The 14,860-nt window shown below is 38.0% G+C and overlaps 3 protein-coding genes across 5 annotated transcripts; 2 read left to right on the forward strand and 1 right to left on the reverse strand.

Moving 5' to 3' along the window:
- Nucleotides 1-2,117: 2,117 nt before the first annotated feature.
- LOC106303581 (glycine dehydrogenase (decarboxylating) 1, mitochondrial) lies at nucleotides 2,118-6,718 on the forward strand. The gene is made up of 14 exons (XM_013739860.1): nucleotides 2,118-3,517; nucleotides 3,599-3,844; nucleotides 3,933-4,010; nucleotides 4,091-4,191; nucleotides 4,288-4,483; nucleotides 4,565-4,690; nucleotides 4,779-5,078; nucleotides 5,160-5,312; nucleotides 5,412-5,600; nucleotides 5,699-5,776; nucleotides 5,858-5,983; nucleotides 6,067-6,165; nucleotides 6,260-6,377; nucleotides 6,470-6,718. Exons 1-14 carry the CDS (start codon nucleotides 2,273-2,275, stop codon nucleotides 6,556-6,558), a joined length of 3,144 nt encoding a protein of 1,047 aa, XP_013595314.1. The 5' UTR covers nucleotides 2,118-2,272; the 3' UTR covers nucleotides 6,559-6,718.
- A 1,521-nt stretch (nucleotides 6,719-8,239) lies between these two features.
- Nucleotides 8,240-10,250, reverse strand: LOC106303590 (calcineurin B-like protein 10). 3 transcript variants are annotated; one of them, XR_001262509.1, is made up of 9 exons: nucleotides 9,992-10,250; nucleotides 9,701-9,872; nucleotides 9,509-9,591; nucleotides 9,340-9,399; nucleotides 9,120-9,228; nucleotides 8,907-8,959; nucleotides 8,748-8,828; nucleotides 8,557-8,653; nucleotides 8,240-8,463 (listed from the first exon to the last, which is right to left on the reverse strand). XR_001262509.1 is itself a non-coding variant. In XM_013739873.1 (9 exons), the coding sequence occupies exons 1-9, from the start codon at nucleotides 10,013-10,015 to the stop codon at nucleotides 8,409-8,411; spliced, it is 750 nt and encodes a 249-aa protein (XP_013595327.1). In that variant the 5' UTR covers nucleotides 10,016-10,250; the 3' UTR covers nucleotides 8,240-8,408. The 3 variants fall into 3 exon arrangements, 2 of the variants coding, with proteins under 2 accessions (XP_013595327.1, XP_013595336.1); XM_013739873.1 differs by having other exon boundaries at nucleotides 8,557-8,669; XM_013739882.1 differs by lacking the exon at nucleotides 9,120-9,228 and having other exon boundaries at nucleotides 8,557-8,669; nucleotides 9,363-9,399.
- Nucleotides 10,251-12,550: 2,300 nt separating this feature from the next.
- LOC106329048 (glutathione S-transferase T3-like) lies at nucleotides 12,551-13,453 on the forward strand. The gene is made up of 2 exons (XM_013767622.1): nucleotides 12,551-12,715; nucleotides 12,770-13,453. Exons 1-2 carry the CDS (start codon nucleotides 12,551-12,553, stop codon nucleotides 13,451-13,453), a joined length of 849 nt encoding a protein of 282 aa, XP_013623076.1.
- Nucleotides 13,454-14,860: the final 1,407 nt, after the last annotated feature.

The following is a 14,860-nucleotide window of genomic DNA, read 5'->3' on the forward strand; positions in this document are numbered from 1 at the left end:
TTTAAATTGATTTTGGTTCGGTTAGGGTAAACCGGTCGGTTTAGTCAAATCGATTTCCGGGTTGACTTTGACCAGCGGGTTGACTTTTTCGAAAACCTTGATCAGTTCCGTTTTCGACCGTTCGAAAGGCGTTCTGACTCAGAATTTCGATCTGATTTCAGATATGGAGTCTATTTGAGCAGCTGGAGTTCATAGACAACACTTTTCTATTGCTAAGGTGAGGGTCTATTCCCGAACTCCTCTTATTCGGCTTAGGACCTCGAATAAGTATAATTTATTTCTAATGTGTTCCGTCTGTGTGAAATCGAGTCTATCATTGCTTGTTTAGTTTTAGGTTCTTTGCATAAACCGGAACTAGGGGGTTAGAGGATTCAACATTGATTGTTTCACTTAATGTAAATTCTTAGCTAGGATTGTTTTTGTTTGGAGACGGATACAGAGTCGGACTGCTGTATGCCGGATTGTATGGAGGTCACGGCCAACTTTAGTCGACCGGTTGAGCCGTAGACTGGAAGTGTCGATAAATCGTCTACGGGCGTGTGTTACCGAGCACTTTTTCGGTGTGTGTATGAACCGAGCACCTTTTCGGTAGTGTTTTGGCCTGTTAGTGGGCGGCGAGTGTGCACCTCGCTAGGACCATTGTTTGTTGTTTGAGTACTTTAGGTACTGTGTTTGACATGCATTATAATTAAATTATATTTATTCGGAGTGCTATGTCCGAGTCCATGGACTTCGGGGTGGCATCCCATACCTCACTGAGCGATTCCCCTGTCGCTCACCCCTCACTCTTCCCCTTTTCAGGTGAGACAAACAAGTATGTGATATTTGGACGGACTTGGTGCTACTGGACTTTTCTTTCGGATTTTATTTGGGCTTGGGTGAGAGTTGTCGGGTTTATGGGCTTTTATATTACGGGATATTGTTGGTGGCCCGTCGTCCTTAGTGTCAGGGAGACGGGTGTCATATTGTTGTATGATGACGCGTCGGGGGTGACACGCTGTCCTCCATATAGGAGGTGACGGGTGTCACAAAAACATTTACCAGTATAACTAACACCATATTATAATCCTTTGTACACAAGATTTTCTTCAAGCAAAACAAGAACTTCATGAATAAATTTATCCAAAAGGAGTGGAACGCTTAAGAGATTTATTTCTCTTCGAGGGTCCAAAACGAGAATGTTTCATTTTCAGTCGTATGTTTGGAGGACGATGGTTCCCAAGTTGTATGATGAACAGATGGCCAGCCCTATATTTATCTATTTAACTATTTATTTGTGGAGATAAACACTATGTGAAATATATCACGCCACCTAATTATTTTTTCATGTGAACCAAAATATTTACAACTTGTTTGCCATATGATTTTTCTTTTGTTGCTTTCTTTGTGATTTGTTTGATAAAGGTGACAAACATTTTCGTCCACCGAATCCCAATCTCTTCAACTTTAGCTAGCATCCTTTCAAATGTTATCTCCAGATTTTTATTTACAGCACTTCCTAAAAATATATATCATAAGTTTTGCCTGTATAGTGTATATCATCAAAAGCAATAGTTATAAATCTCACTATTCGATCTCATTATTCGTACTGTTTATCTAGGAATGCTAACTAGTAACCTTTTCCAAAAAAAAAGCTAGTACCAAATAAAACCTACTTATTGATTAGCCCAATACAGCTAAATTTTGAAGAAAAAAACCACAAATTCTGGAGGAAAAGAACAAATTTTGTGAGCTAAGCACTTGTGGAAAGCAGTTTGGGTTTTTCTTAATATACAATTTCAACATGCAATATATAACTTTAAAAAAAAACATGGTATATACTATGTGGTTTGGAGAAAATGCTCTAAATAAACAACTATTTTTTTTTTTTTTGACATAATAAACAACTAATTAAGAGATGTCAGAGATCCATTTTAATCATAATTAAATAAATATGATTATCGTAACAATATTAATCAAATTCCTAATTAGATGCGATACACGTGGAATCTGCACAAATTGTTAGATACTTTTCACCAACCCCATCGCCTAGACTTCACCATTTACAAGAGATCCACAATATTTGACAATTTTTTTTTTAAACTAGATAATTTTAGCAGTATATATAAACACACTCTGTCTTGGGACGTGATATACAGTCAGTAGTGATATACATACACTATTTGCACCACCTCTCCACCAACCAATCCAATGGCACAAAACTAGAAAGACAATCAATCTTTCTGCGTTTTCCTGATTCCATCCCACCTTCTCTAATCAATCACCAATCACCATGGAGCGCGCACGTAGGCTCGCTTACAGAGGCATCGTGAGACGCCTCGTTAACGAATCGAAACGACACCGTAACGGCGAGATCACCCCTCACCACGTCCCTTCCGTCGTCCCCCACGCTCCTTCTCGGTACATCTCTTCCCTCTCCCCTTTCCTCTCCAACAACCACCACAGATCCGTCAATCTCCCCAAACACCACCACCACCACCACCACCATAACCAGACGCGTTCGATCTCCGTCGATGCGGTTAAGGCGGGAGACACTTTCCCGCGCCGCCACAACTCCGCGACGCCGGACGAGCAAGCGCACATGGCGAAATACTGCGGATACGACCACATCGACTCCTTGGTCGACGACACCGTCCCGAAACAGATCCGAATCGACTCGATGAAGTTCTCCAAATTCGACGGAGGCCTCACCGAGAGCGAGATGATGGCTCACATGACCGAGCTCGCCTCCAAGAACAAGGTCTTCAAGTCCTTCATCGGGATGGGGTACTACAACACACACGTCCCCACCGTGATCATCCGCAACATCCTGGAGAACCCCGCCTGGTACACTCAGTACACTCCGTACCAGGCGGAGATCTCCCAGGGGAGGCTCGAGTCTCTCCTCAACTTCCAGACGATGATCACCGATCTCACGGGACTCCCCATGTCCAACGCGTCCCTTCTCGACGAAGGGACAGCCGCCGCCGAGGCCATGGCGATGTGTAACAACATCCAAAAGGGGAAGAAGAAGACGTTCGTGATCGCGAGTAACTGCCATCCTCAGACGATCGAGATTTGTAAAACTAGAGCTGATGGATTTGATCTGAAGGTTGTTACGAAGGATCTTAAAGAGATTGATTACAGCTGTGGTGACGTGTGTGGTGTGCTCGTTCAGTACCCGGGGACTGAGGGAGAGGTTTTGGATTACGGCGAGTTTGTTAAGAACGCTCACGCTAACGGCGTTAAGGTTGTTATGGCGACGGATCTGTTGGCGTTGACGGTGTTAAAGCCTCCTGGGGAGTTTGGGGCTGATATTGTCGTTGGTTCGGCTCAGAGGTTTGGCGTTCCGATGGGTTACGGTGGTCCCCACGCTGCTTTTTTGGCTACTTCTTCGGAGTATAAGAGGATGATGCCGGGGAGGATTATTGGTGTTAGTGTTGATTCTACTGGGAAGCCAGCTCTGCGTATGGCTATGCAGACTAGGGAGCAGCATATTAGGAGGGATAAAGCCACTAGCAACATCTGTACTGCTCAAGTAATGTTGTTGATACATGCTGATGAAATTTTTTATCTTTTCTTTTGGCTATTTTTGTAATGTTTTTTCGTTTTGTTGCAGGCGTTGCTTGCGAACATGGCTGCCATGTATGCTGTTTACCATGGACCTGCGGGTTTAAAATCTATTGCCGAGCGCGTTCATGGTCTTGCTGGTATATTTTCTCTAGGATTGAAGAAGCTTGGTGTTGCTGAAGTCCAAGATCTTCCTTACTTTGACACTGTGAAAATCAAGTGTTCGGATGCACATGCGATTGCTGATGCAGCTGTCAAGAGCGAAATGAATCTGCGTGTTGTGGACTCCAACACTGTGAGTGACTCTCCTTTGTTTGACACTCAAATGTTTGTAGCCGCTTAGAGATTTGAACATTTTGGCATGTTAACTTGATGTCTTTCAGATTACTGCTTCTTTTGACGAAACAACCACCTTGGATGATGTCGATAAACTTTTCAAAGTCTTTGCTTCTGGCAAGCCTGTGAGTGTTGTTCTATCCTCTCTTGTTGTTTACTTGGGTCGTTGCATGAAATTTGATTATCTCGACTCCATTTGTTTCAGGTTCCGTTCACGGCTGAATCTCTTGCACCTGAGGTTCAGAATTCCATTCCCTCTAACTTAACAAGAGAGAGCACTTATCTCACCCACCCAATCTTCAACATGTATATTTTTTCTGTTCTTTGAGTCTTGCCTGGTTTATTGCTTGTGGCTTAATAGTATCTCTCATATGTATTTTCGTTTTTTAACAATGTGATTAGGTACCACACAGAGCATGAGTTACTCAGGTACATCCACAAGTTAGGGACTAAGGATCTCTCACTGTGCCACAGCATGATTCCATTGGGATCTTGTACAATGAAGTTAAATGCAACAACTGAAATGATGCCAGTCTCATGGCCAAGTTTCACTGACATCCACCCATTTGCTCCAGTTGATCAAGCACAAGGTTACCAGGTGAGCCACTTTTTTGATTCAGTCAAGGTTTGATCTGGAAATTTGAATAGTGAATCTGAATACTTGTTGGCATTTGTATAGGAAATGTTCAGCACCTTGGGTGATCTCTTGTGTACAATCACTGGGTTTGACTCTCTCTCATTGCAACCTAATGCTGGTGCTTCTGGTGAGTATACCGGGCTCATGGTTATCCGCGAATATCACAGGGTAAAGGCTTATATCCTAAATCTTGATTTAAATATTTTACTATTTCCAATTCTAAACTGTAAAATGAATAAATGTATGCATCTTCCAGTCAAGAGGAGATCATCACAGAAATGTGTGTATCATACCTGTCTCTGCACATGGGACAAACCCTGCAAGCGCTGCTATGTGCGGAATGAAAATTATTACGGTTGGAACTGATGCTAAGGGAAATATCAACATGGACGAGGTGAGAAAAGCTGCTGAAGACAACAAAGACAGCTTAGCTGCCCTTATGGTTACATACCCTTCAACTCATGGAGTCTATGAAGAGACTATTGATGAGATTTGCAAAATAATACACGACAATGGAGGTCAAGTGTACATGGATGGTGCCAACATGAATGCACAGGTGAGAGACGTCTTGAATAAAACATCAAACAGACATCTCGGGGCTTTGTCTAAATTTTGTTGCTGTTGGGTTTCGTGGTAGGTTGGTTTGACCAGCCCTGGTTTCATTGGAGCGGATGTGTGCCATCTCAATCTCCACAAGACCTTCTGTATTCCTCATGGAGGTGGTGGGCCTGGAATGGGTCCCATTGGTGTGAAGAAGCATTTAGCACCATTTCTTCCTTCTCACCCTGTGGTTAGTCTTTGATCATTCATTCATCACTGTCTATGTTTCTTGGTGATTGGTGAAGTAATATTTTTTTTCTTGTTTTTCCTCTATTGCCAATGGTTAAAGATACCCACTGGTGGTTTCCCGCAACCCGAGAAGACAGAACCGCTGGGTCCCATTGCCGCTGCACCGTGGGGATCTGCGCTTATCTTGCCAATATCTTACTCTTACATTGCCATGATGGGATCTGGTGGACTCACTGAGGCCTCAAAGATTGCAATCTTGAATGCCAATTACATGGCAAAGCGCCTAGAGGTTACCTTTACTTCTTTTAGTAATAAAACAAAACATTCGATGAGGGATGAGTCCAAGACTAAAAAGAGAGTCCAATTTATTGATTTTGTTTTTAACAGAAGCACTTCCCAGTTCTGTTTCGTGGTGCCAACGGAACAGTAGCACACGAATTCATCATAGATCTGAGAGGCTTCAAGGTATTATTATTTGAAATGTAAATGAAAGTGGATGTTGAGTCTTTGTATGGGGATTCAAACATGGTTTCTTTTGTTCTTTAGAACACTGCTGGAATAGAAGCAGAGGATGTGGCGAAACGGCTGATGGACTATGGTTTCCATGCACCCACAATGTCTTTCCCTGTCTCTGGAACGCTCATGATTGAGCCGACCGAGAGTGAAAGCAAGGTACAATACGCATACGCAAATCTCTCCACTGACTATTTTTCTCTCTCAGTGTATCACAACTTGATAATAAGAATTGTTTGCAGGCGGAGTTAGACAGGTTCTGCGATACTCTCATTTCGATCAGGGAAGAAATCGCACAGATTGAAAAAGGAAATGCAGATGTCCAGAACAACGTTCTCAAGGTGACTGAAATAACAAATCTTATTTTCAGTACAGTTCTTCATAGATACAGACGTTGAGGGTGTTGTTTGTTTGTTTGTTTGTGTGTGTTCTCAGGGAGCTCCACATTCTCCAGCTATGCTAATGTCAGACACATGGAAGAAGCCGTATTCTCGAGAGTACGCTGCTTTCCCTACCCCATGGCTCCGATCTGCCAAGTTCTGGCCAACCACAGGTATTAGAAATCATCCTTAGATATATAGATTGTGGCATCCAGTTTTTGAAAAATATGAGCTTTGTGACAAATGAAATGAAATGTGGAAACAGGGCGTGTGGACAATGTGTATGGAGACAGGAAGCTGGTGTGCACTCTCCTACCAGAAGAAGAACAAGTCGCAGCTGCAGTATCAGCTTGATTTACATTCATGTCTTATGTTATGTGTCCCACTTTCTCTCATTTCTCTTCTCTCTACTCTTCCATGTTTATGTCCACAGTGTTCTTATTATCATACACTTTCTATCTAGCTATGTAATGTTTCCATTGGAATGTTGCTAATCACATCATCCTTCGTTTCCTTTGTTTAATTTAGTTCGATACATCTTACATTTCACACATGACAAAAAGAAAATAAATAAATGCTTCAAGTCAAAATATAAATGTCACTTTCTGAGACTTTAAACACTGAAATTTTTACTAGCACTTTAAACACAGAAAAATACAGAAAAAATCGAATGAAACTAAAAAAAATTGTAAAAAAATAAAAATTCAAAACAAAATTTAAAAAAATCTAAAAATTCAAAAAACGTAAAAATTAAATTTCAAACTTAAAAATAAAATAAAATATTAAAAATTCTAAAATAAATTCTAAATTAAAATGTCAAATTTAAAAAATATTTTTTTAAAATTTTTTTTTAAAAAAAATATAAAATAAGATCTAAAATTAAAACTTCAAACTTAAAAATTAAAATTCTAAAAAAAAATTGTAAATATTTGACCAAAAGAATTATATTTATTTTAAATTCCATCAAATTAAAGTGACTGTCACTTATGATGATATCAAAACTTGCCACCATCAAAAACAATATATCAAAATTTGCTACCATCAAAAACTTTTTTTTTTGATAATCCGAATATCCAGACCTCTTACGTAGCCCGACTATCGCCTAAGTACACTTCGCAGAATGCATCTCGGGGGCCGCCAATTTCACCCATGTTAATTGATGGTGATCACACGCATGACTAATAATTCTCTCAAATAGATTATATTGAGTTTTGTCCCAAAAAAATTTTCTAAGAAAGAAAATGACCAAAAATGTTTTATTAAAGATGCAAAAGACTCTTATGCTCTAAAAATATAAATACAAATAAATAAAGAAAAATTTCAAATTATTTATTTTAAAAATATTTTATATCTTATTTTAGAATTCTAAAATTTTTATTTTCGTTTTTAAATTTGATATTTTACTTTTAGATCTTATTTTTAAATTTTTAGAATTTTTAATATTTTATTTTATTTTTAAGTTTGAAATTTTAATTTTTATGTTTTTGAATTTTGATTTTTTTTTATTTTTTTTGAATTTTTTATAAATTTTTTCAATTTCATTCGAATTTTTCTGTATTTTTACATTTTTTATTTTTAAGAGAAAAAAAGGTAACCGACACATCATCATTTTAATCTATAAAATGAACAGTATCGGTCGCCTATGAACAGAAAAACGTCGTTGGAGGTTTATTATAATAATAAAGTTATTCTGAAAATTTAAAGTGCTAGTAAAAAAATTTCAGTGTTTAAAGTGCCGTAAAGTGGTTAAAATGAGATTTTTCCAAATATAATTTATTAACTGTGTTAACGAGAACAGAAAAAGTATATATTTAAAAAGTAATTATGAAAATCTAGATTTTTCATGGCGCAATCATATTTTTAAAAGTTGAGACAAATGTATACCTCTCTCTATGATTGAGATAAAATATTCGTTCTTATCTATCGTTCTTATCTACAATCATTAGACATTGACCCATTCGTTTATCTTTTTCCGAAACTTTCCACATAAGATATGTATGGATCATTGGTCCATAGACACAAAAGATAAAATATGTAAAAATAATGCTCATCACTTGCAATGGAACAGTGTACAGATGCGTGCATCAAAAGATATCAGGAGCCTCACAATTTTTTTACTTTACAGCTAACAGGTAAACCACCAACTAATTTGGGTAAAAATACAATAAGGAAACTGACAAAATCCAAGCAGAACCGGTTCTGCCTCAGTCTTCAACCTCAGTGTTGAATATAAAACTTGGGAAGGCCGTTGTCACATCCCTTCAAAATTCAAACAGATATGTTGATGATCAACATCTGAAAAGTTATCTTAGATTGAAGAGTTAATCTGACAAAGAGAGAAAGATTTGGTACTTGAGGTAAGGAAGAGTCATATTCTTCAACAATGTGGGATGCTTGAGCACATACACTTTCCATTCCTCTTTGCTTATTTTACCGTCTTTGTCTGCATCTGCATCAGCAAATGTCTACCAAAAACAAGTTCAATGATCATTCAAATATGAATATTCTTCACCAATAAAAGAAAGGATTCCAAATAGACTCACTTTATCAATGATCATGGTCAAAAGTTCATCGGACAGAATCATTTCAGATTCCATCAAAATAGCAGCCACCATTTGATGCACCTAAACACATTATTACAACTTCAAACTTGCTATTATGCACAAAAGAAAGTTTCAACTAGCAATGGCAGATTATTTTACCTCTTCTCGCTCTATATATCCAGTTTGTCTTAGATCATAAAGCCTAAATGCAACTGTCACATATAAAAAACATATGCTTGAGACTCTTTATTTTTTGATCCATGGATCATATAAGAAACATATGCTTGAGACTCATCCATGGACTATATAAGATAAAAGCTTTGCTACATACTATTAACATAGAGAACTGAATATGGTTTCTAAGTTCCTTACAGTCGATTTTCTCCTCGATTGGTGCATAGGGATGAAACACACTCAACGCATGTATAAATTCCTCAAACTCTATAACACCATTCTTCTTTTCATCGAACAAATCAAAAACCTACCAAAACATCAAATATAAGCATAACTTTAATCCTCAAAAAGTCCAAGAAACCATGGGAAAAGAAAACTATTCCGTCTTCTCTAAAGAAGACACACACTAGTGACTCACCCTATCAAGAAAGAGGTTCTCACCATAAGGAGCTTGAAAAAGCGCTAGCCGAAGCTCTTCCTACAAACAAACTCATAATCATTGAGAAAACTGATAAAAGATGGCAATTCATCAACGAGATCATCCTTAGCTAGTATCAAAGAGACTTTCCACAAGAAAAGAAACTGACCTTGTGAATCAATCCATCATCAATAATTGAACAGCTCAGTTTCTTGAATAACTCATACAATGCTTCAACTTCATTGACTGAAACTGCAAAAAAAATACATTCAACACCAAAGTTAAAAACTTTTAAGCTCCCAAACAGTTAAAACTGAAAACCCATTGATAAGAAGAGGGGGAGAGAAGATAAAACACACACATGGAGATCCATGTGCAAGACGAGCCAGATCCACGTGATGACACACTTGAGGCGAGCGACGTCGGCGGCAATCGAAGCATTGTCCAATGGTGGAGAAGAGGATATCAATAATAGCAAAGAGAGGTATAAAGACGGCGCAGACTTTCTCTCCCACAGTAAGAGAGCTTGATCTCTGCATTTTTTTTTATTTTTTTAATTATTACCAAACACACAAACCATTACCAATCCAAAACCAACAAATGGAGAAATAAATAAAAACACAAGTGGTAATGTCTTTTTGAGAAAATTTACAGAGGAAACTTTCGGCCAGTCCATGTCTCTTCCTCTTCTTCTTTTTTGGTCCTAGTGTTTGAAATCACATCACAATTCTCGAATTTTGGGATTCTGGAACGTCGTATTGAGAGGCAAAAGATCAAAAAAGACTTTTGATTTTGAGTCAATCAGTTAACACGTCTTCAAATCTTCAAATAACGCAGATCCAATAGTTTTTCGTATTTATCCAAATCAATCAAATCTTACTGTCTCTCCCTCCTTCCCATGTGAGCCTCACTTTTTTTATTAATCCACTAACTGTATATATGATTCCGTTTTTGAGGTGGTTTATCTACTTTTTTACTTCGTTAATTAGCCCACTAGGCCTTGCAAAGTGACTTCCAAAAGCCCATTATAACGTTTTAAGCCCAATTGTAATCCAGCTTCTACAGAATAATTCATACAAAGCTAACAAGTCGTCTGCCTCGCGCACATGTAATCCTAGGGTTGCAACGCAACTTAAATGGCATTGCCGACAACCATCCATCTCTGCCGTACATCACTTTTCGCCGATATCTATACTATTAAAGCAGGATCCTATTGTCATAATTACCTTAGGGGCATGTTTCCTTCACTAACATTGCATGTTTCATTAAGGGCAATTAAGTAATATTAATAACAAATCTATATTGGGTCATTATTTTTGGATCCAGCCCAAATCAAATCTCTCTTGGGCCATTTGGGCCTATTAAAAAATCAGATTCAATTCTCACCTTTTTTTTTTCCTTTGGACCATTGAGTCCAAGTTCAAATAATTTTTTTTCAACTATTCTTAATTATTATTTTTTTCTTTTCTTAATATAATTTAAGCATTCATAAAAATAATTGAATTTTTTTATTGAAAAGTATAAATCTTTATTAAAAGTATATAATTTTTTAATTAAAATATTAACCCCATAATAAAATTAATTTATCAGAGTTATACCAACTTAATTCATTAAAAAAATAAAATTTAATTTTTTTAACATAAATAGTCATTTAAAATGAAATACGATAAATAAAGATAAATTTTTTAAGTCTTTTATAAAATAAAACACAAATATATGAAAATGTGACATTTACTAAATATTTGTCAATTGAAAAAAAAAACAAAAATAAACCCGCGCTTTCAAAGCGCGGGTCAAAATCTAGTTTAAACTTAATGAGAATGTACATTGGGGTGTATTTATTATAGAAGTATATATACAGTTTAGACTATACACATGTATGAAGTATATATACATCAATCTAGTAATCGACCTTTAGGGCATCTGCATCGGGCGTGCCTTGGGCCGTCCCTTCTTCTTTATTGGGTCGAAAATAATTGAAAATGAAATTAAAATGGGTGGGACGGGCCGTAAGGGCTCGTCCCGAAGGAGACGTGGCATCACGCTATTGGGCGATGAAAACGAAGAAGGGACAGTGGTTTCAGCTCAGGGAAATTGAAATCGAAAATCGAAAAAAGAGAGCTCGATGGCGACGAACTGAAGCATTGAATCGAAGATCGATCTTTTCCAAACGAAAGCGACGACCTGATCTCCTCACTCCACATGCGTCTTCTCTCTTCCACTGGAGTCTCTGTCGGCGTGTCTTTGCAAATCGAAAGGTCGCAGCTTCCAATCGAAAGGTCGCAGCTTCGAAATCTCAATCCACTTCCGTTCGATTCCGGTCATGTGCGCAAGCTTCTTTCCTCTCCAAATCCTCGGCGAATCGTCCCAATCTTGGCAAGGTACGGTCTTCAACTCCTAGAAGAGATGGATAGATTCTAGGGTTTGAAATAGAATAAATTTTATTGATTTACATGGTTCGATTGTATGATTTGTATCCTTGTAGGTTAAGTGATTGTTTTCTTTAGATTATATGCGTGATTCGTAGCTAAAAAACAGCCTCCATTAAAAACTTTTGTGGTTCGAGATTAGATCCTGTAACAAAATAGGTTGAGTGATTGCTATATTTACAGTTTGATATTAACGAAATAGTTTGTGTCTCTTGGGGTACTCGGATTAGATCCTGCTCGTTTTGTTTTGTGGTGTAGTTTAGTTCTCTTTCTGCTATCGTCTGAATCTTGCTTTGTAATTCTTTTTGCCTTGCCATAGTTATGTTCCTGCTATCATCTATCTGCCTTGCCTGAGTTTGTAATTCTTTGAGTCTTAGTTTTGTGAATCTTAGCTTCTTTGATATTGTTAAAGACACTTGCGTGTATTTGAAAGACACAAGTTGTTCGAAATAGACTAGGATTATTATTGATGATGTTGTTAGGAATTACTGCTTAGTTACAAATAGTCTAGTTTGTTTGAAACCAAATCTCATTATATTAATGATGTAGTTAGGAATGTTAGATAGCTTTTTTGTTGTGTAATAAGTTTGGATTAGACACTTCTTGTTCGGAGTTAGCCATTTACTAGCGTTTGTACTTTGTAGTCTTCACTTCCTCCTATAAAATCAATTTTCTCTTCTCACTTCTTTCATCTCACTCGCTTTTCTCTAATATATCTCTTCTCTTTTCTCTAATATATCTCTGCTCTTTCTCGAATATATCTCCTCTCTTTTCTTACTGCTATGGATCCAAATAATATTCATAGTCAGAGCTCTAGTTTATTAGGACTGCTTCACAGTCAACAAGGGAGCGTTTACCATGAAAACTTTCCTCATGAAAGTTTTCATGGTCGTATTAACTTTGGTGATTCTCAACCTATCCCGTCATTCAGTTCACAACCATCTCAAGTACCACCAGTGGCCCGTGGTGTTAGACGCAAATGGGACCCGGCTGATGACTAGGTGTTGATCAGTGTGTGGCTCAACACTTCTAAAGATTCCATTGTAGCAAATGAGCAGAAGTCGGGGACCTTCTGGGATAGGGTTGCTCATCTTTATTCCTCAAGTCCTCATGGATTAGAGGATGGCGAGAGAGAACCCGGGCAATGTAAGAAAAGGTGGCATAGAATAAACGATGACGTTAACAAGTTTTGTGCCGCATACTCCGCATCAGAGAGACAGCTTAGAAGTGGTGAGAGTGACACTGATCTTCTAAAGAAGGCGCATGAGATCTTCTTTGCTGATCAAGCTAAGAAGTTTACTCTTGAACATGCGTGGTGTACGTTGAGATTTGAACAGAAGTGGCTTTCCCTTAACGCACCTAAAGCTGGTGGCGGTGAGAAGAGGAAGAATGTTGAGACAACGACCCAAGCTTCCACCACCGACGGTGTCGTTGATGTTGACCCGAGGCCAGAAGGAATCAAGGCTGCTAAGGCTAGAAGAAATGGTGGTAAAGGAAAGTCTGTGTCTGACTATGTGAGTGTTTGGGAAATGAAGAAGGAGGACTGGGAAATGAAGAAGGAGGACTTGGAGAGAAAGGAGAGACTGTCGAAGTTATCTATACTTGACACTCTCCTTGCCAAAACTGAACCATTGAGTGAGGCGGAAGAAGCTGTGAAGAATAAGCTTTTAGCGGAGTGTTTCTGAACAATTAGAGCTTCTAAACATTAGTGGCTTAGCCTTTAAACTTTTTTGATTCTCTATGTATGATTAATGTATGGATCCTTTGCTTTGTGCTCAACAATTAGAGCTTCTAAATATTAATGTAGTTTAAAACAGAGACAATTTAATATTAATGTACTAAAAAACTCTTACTAATTTTTTGCAGGTATACTTGAAAATGGGGCGCTACAGCTATAGCCAACCATCACCGTCGAAGGATATGTTTGGAAACAATTCAGACAGTGAATACTCCGAGACGGATGATCTAATCCGACGTGATCAAACTGAGCTAAGCTTAGAACGTCGTTCATCCGTCATATACCCTCCACAACCGGAGGTGGAGTTCGGGTTCCCGCAGGTTTGCTACTGTGGTTCTCCGCCACAGCTTGTACCGTCTAGAAGTATTATTGGTCAAGGTAAGACAACATCAATTTCACAATGTAGCTAGTCATCACTTATGTCCGAAATGATAAGTTATCTTCCGTGTGTGATACATGTCGCTTAGTATACACTTGCACGAATAAAGACGACGGAGAGTGCCATGTTTGGAAATGGTGGGACGTGGCGGTGATGGAGGAGATGAGAGCCAGAGATAGACATGTCCTCCAGCTGGAGGAAAAGGTAGATAACCTGTCCCTTTTGAGTGAATATGAAAATGAGTAGAGGCTGCTACGTGTAGAGAAGATTATGTGTGATAATGCTAAGGAGAAATCCGTTTGTAGTGATGGGTTTGAGTATGTTGTGGGTGCTATGGTCGTTGTACTAATTTTAATAGGCTTGGGGATTATGTATGTGTAATGGTTTAGGCAGGGATGGTCGTAGTGTGGGTTTAGGCAGGGGATGTTATTGTTTTTTCTTAGCCCCTCGGATGTAATGGGTGACTATTGTACAACGATGTTAAGACATCAGTACGCGGATGTAATCAGTTTCAGACATTGTAAACTTGTGTACCAAGTTTGGACCGTCAAACATGATCATTGTACTTGTACTCGGATTTTTTTAAATATCTTCTCAAATGATCACATGTATGTATTAGAATCATCTATTAGAATCATATATTAGAGAATACAAATCACATGTATGTTTTCTATCTACCTACAAATCACAAAACATTTTTCTATCTACCTACAAATCACATGTATGCTTGCTATCTAACTAAATTTCACATGTATTTTTCTATCTACCTAAAAATCATACCTAAAAATCACATGCATACTTCCTAACTACCAAGATCTATAAATAAGAGACTTCTTTTGATTAGAAAAAATGCAAAGCATTCTCTTCTCTTTAATTTCCATAGCATTTTCTCTCTTGCAAAAATTTATCAATGGCTTCTTCCTCTCATTTTCATTACCACCAAGATGATCACCAACCTGATAATGAAGATATATT

This window comes from Brassica oleracea, chromosome C1 (assembly GCF_000695525.1).
Source record: "Brassica oleracea var. oleracea cultivar TO1000 chromosome C1, BOL, whole genome shotgun sequence".
NCBI classification, from domain to species: domain Eukaryota; kingdom Viridiplantae; phylum Streptophyta; class Magnoliopsida; order Brassicales; family Brassicaceae; genus Brassica; species Brassica oleracea.